The sequence below is a fragment of the Cryptomeria japonica genome, chromosome 7, assembly GCF_030272615.1.
Source record: "Cryptomeria japonica chromosome 7, Sugi_1.0, whole genome shotgun sequence".
Taxonomy (NCBI): Eukaryota; Viridiplantae; Streptophyta; class Pinopsida; order Cupressales; family Cupressaceae; genus Cryptomeria; species Cryptomeria japonica.
The window spans coordinates 727,070,889-727,074,711 of NC_081411.1; the positions used below are offsets into that span (position 1 = coordinate 727,070,889).

General features: G+C 38.1%; 1 protein-coding gene across 1 annotated transcript; it reads right to left on the reverse strand.

Annotated features, from left to right (window-relative positions):
• Positions 1-439: 439 nt before the first annotated feature.
• Positions 440-2,129, reverse strand: LOC131049262 (ethylene-responsive transcription factor ERF086). The gene has a single exon (XM_057983307.2). The coding sequence runs from the start codon at positions 1,897-1,899 to the stop codon at positions 817-819; it is 1,083 nt and encodes a 360-aa protein (XP_057839290.2). The 5' UTR covers positions 1,900-2,129; the 3' UTR covers positions 440-816.
• Between the last annotated feature and the right edge of the window lie 1,694 nt (positions 2,130-3,823).

Sequence of the window (3,823 nt, forward strand, 5' to 3'; positions counted from 1 at the left end):
AATGCAGGAGCTTAGGTTAGAGATTAGAGGTACACCGAATCATTCAACCATGGTCCGCAGATATTTATGCACTTATATTCAACCATGGTTGGGAGATATTTATGCGTTACCACAGTTGAAACATTCCATGGAATTCAGTTGCGATGCTTAGGTCTATGACATCAGCTATATATTATAGAGGGTATTGAAATAAAATTAAAAAAGGGGTGTGCATCAATAAAAACCAACTAGTGTCAAATTAATTCTCCAAATATCCAGACCTCATTAGCAAAAATTCACCGAGCCATTCTATTTAAATATTGGTGTGATTTTCATGTTAAAAGGAATATGATTTAGGGTTAGTGCTCAAGAACTCAATCATACATAGTGCCATTCATCCATTACGAAAATTAGGTGAGACAAATGCATACAACTAATTGGCTCAGGGTGTCAATGCCAATTGAATAATTCTATGGTGTAGTCATTTCATTCCATTTGAATTCCACAATCTTATGCTACATATCACAGTATCAAAAAACCTGATTATAATTTTGACCATAAGAAAAGAAGGGGGGTTCACAAATAAGAAAGCAAATGGAACTGAGCCCAGTACAAAATATGGAGCCGTATCACCATTTTGCTGTAATCTTTCAATGCCAAACAAAATACGGCTTGAAGTTGTAATCAACTGCAACAATCTTTTTTGTTACAGCGAAGGAGAAAATAAAGAGCAATATTCAAAACAAAGAAGCTTGATTTGGCAACAGAGATCAACTGTAACATAGAATGAGACAGCTGTTGTAAACCGAGAAAACATCAAAAAAAAGAGAACATGAATTAAGAAGAACCGAAAATATAATCATCATTTATCCAGAGAGGCCCAGTATCAGACTCCATATTCTCCATTGAATGGGAGCTACTCACCATGACGTTGTCATAGTAATAGTCCGGAGCGTTCACCCACATCAATGCTGGCGAAGCAGGAACGCTATGCTTGAAATCACAGTAATCCGGAGGACCGGCCGCAGCAATGGAAACTGACACCTGCTCTAACACATCCTTCGTTGCACCAGGATTAGGACAATGCATTATGGGGATAAAACTTTCAGAAAGGCTCTGATCACCTGTAGACCTTACAGTCCCATTACTATAAACCTCACACCCATCATAATCTCCACTGCCACAAACATGACCATTTTGTTGAAGCAACCCATTTTGGCTTATACAGAGATCAAGCCCAGGCTGCTGAGAAACCACCTGATCGTCTTTACTACGCTTCGCAACCGGTATTTCCTCACCCAAACTAATGTCTTTTGTGCTCTGATTAATCTGCCCAGCACCGACTCCGGATCGGGGCCATGTGGGTGGAGGGCCCTGCGGATTCTGTTCCGTTAGAAGCGGATAAACAACATACGGAGGTGCAACTGCAACTGGAAACGCAACAGAAACTTCCGGCATGATAATGGACGAATTGAAACCGGCATAAAGAAACCGCGAGGGCCCGCCGCGAGGGGCCATGTTAGGGGGCCGCGGAAGAAGAGGCCTGAGAGTTGAAGAACTCCGGGAGGATGCAGGCGGGTGAATCGGCGGCTGCAAATTGAACTGCGCACGCGATCCATACATCAAAGCGGCCGCTCTGTCATATGCCCGGGCTGCATCCTCAGCCGAAGAGAAAGTGCCGAGCCATTTTCGAGTCCTTTTCCGGGGCTCTCTGATCTCGGCTACCCATTTCCCCCAACTGCGCTGACGGACTCCTCGGAATCGATACTTGTTGTTATCTGGTCCGCCTTTGCCTTTGCATTTTCGCTTCCCAGACCGGGGCGCTGCTGTTTCTGTTTCTGGTTCTGCCTCTGCCTCTGCCTCTGGCGGTGCCGTTGTATGCTCTTGTCCGGTTTGGACACCGCTCCCTTCACCTACCATAGTGAAGAAGGAAGTATTTTCTCTACAAACACAGTCTTTTGGTCTTCTCCAAGACCTCGTGGATGCTGCACCTGGAGCAAGGCCCTGTGGGTCGACACGACGCCACTCTTCTGCTCCAGCCGAAGGAACGATTCAGTAGGAACGCACACGTTATGCTCTTCACCAATATTTATAATTGGCGGCTCAGTCAAGCGCCAAGGGTGCTCTCTTCGTCGGAGGGAAAGGCAAAAGAAAGAAAGAAAGGGAGGTACTGCCTTAATTAAATGAATTCAACACCATTATTCTCTAACACACTATGTTGTTAATTAGGGGTTGGGGTTTGCTTTGCCTTGACTGCTGCCCTCACATCACGCGGTATTCATTTTGAAAGTTCATAACATGCATAAGACAGTGTGTTGGAAATTGAAGCGTCCAACTCATACTGCTATTCACAGACCCAGAATTTAATATTCAATTTTCTTTGCTCTTTTTCTCTTTCACCCCCTTAACTTCTCTCGGGAATCGCGGCCACCATCTGACCATAAAAGCCAACGTAGCTTCCTAGTGCTTATTTTCTTCACTTCTCTCACTGTCTCCATATATATCAGTCAGTTTGATGATTGAATTCCCTTTCACTTTAGCCAACCTTAGAGCCATTACGGTCTACAGGGGGTAGATATTGGGCTTTTCCGAAAGCAGAGATTAGATTGTACAGATGGGATGTTGGTGTCAAGTCTCGTATTGCTCTTTTATAAACCTATTGGAGGGCTTCCTTACGTCACTTCGCATGCAGATTCTGCTGCCACCTTTCAGCTTGTTCGAATATTAGAGGTTCCATTACATGGAACAACTACATGTGAAATGCGAAGTGCGGTTTCGAAATATACATTAACAACATACCAGTACAAAAATCGACCCCACTTCCACAACGAAACTAGCACTGTAGATAAGATTATATCTCTTCTTGTCTATCGTCCACAATATTTCATATAAGATTTGACACAAAACCAATTTAATTCTGTGGGCAAGATGACAAGTGGACAACATTAAAACATTTGAAATTTTACTTTGAGAAGCCATAGGTTACCACATCAAATATTAATTGGAGTTATGGAAAATGACTGTTTTTTAGTTTATAATTTTTAGAACTGTGTGGGAAATAAGAGTATTCAATATTTCTGTTTATGAAGGATATTCTTAATATTTTAAATCAATTTTAAACGTAACATTTTAGTACCAATTATGTTTTGTAATAGTAAGAAAAAGAAAATATTTCATTATTTAAAAATAAAATTTAAAATTATATTTATTTGATTATTAAATTTTTTTAAATATAATTATTTAATTTGCAAGAATATTAAAATAATTTAGAGTGTACAAGAAAATTAAAGTATATTTAAAAAAAATATAGAATTTTATTATCACTCATGTTTTATATTAATAAGATTATATTAGTAAGAATCTTTAGTCATTAAAAATTAGTAAAAGATTATATATATTTGATTATTAAAAAACTTTAAATATGATTATTTAATTTGTAATAGTATTAAATAATTTTAGAGTGTATAAGTAAATTGAGTTACATATAAAGAAAAAAAGTTAATATAGAAGTATGGTCAATTAGTAATTCAAAGGTCACATGAAAAGTGATCTTGGCACTATAATATCATATTAAATATAGTTTAACTTAAAATATGTGTAATATAGTTATTTTAGAAATGTGGTCAATATTCTCGTCAAATATACTCAAACATTAGGTGAAAAGCTACTTAATAAAATTCAAACATCAACTCAAAGTTGATTTTTTGTAGGTTGTCCATGAAAATTAAGTTATGTGAAAGAAAAGTTAATGTAGAAGTGTGACCAACACTACAATGTTAAACAAATTTGAAGATCATATGAAAGGTGATCTTGGGACTATAATATCATATTAAATATAGTTTAA

What these genes read in the sequence shown, in the direction of transcription:
- LOC131049262 (XM_057983307.2), bottom strand. Translation starts at nt 1,899, where the DNA reads ATGGTAGGTGAAGGGAGCGGTGTCCAAACCGGACAAGAGCATACAACG.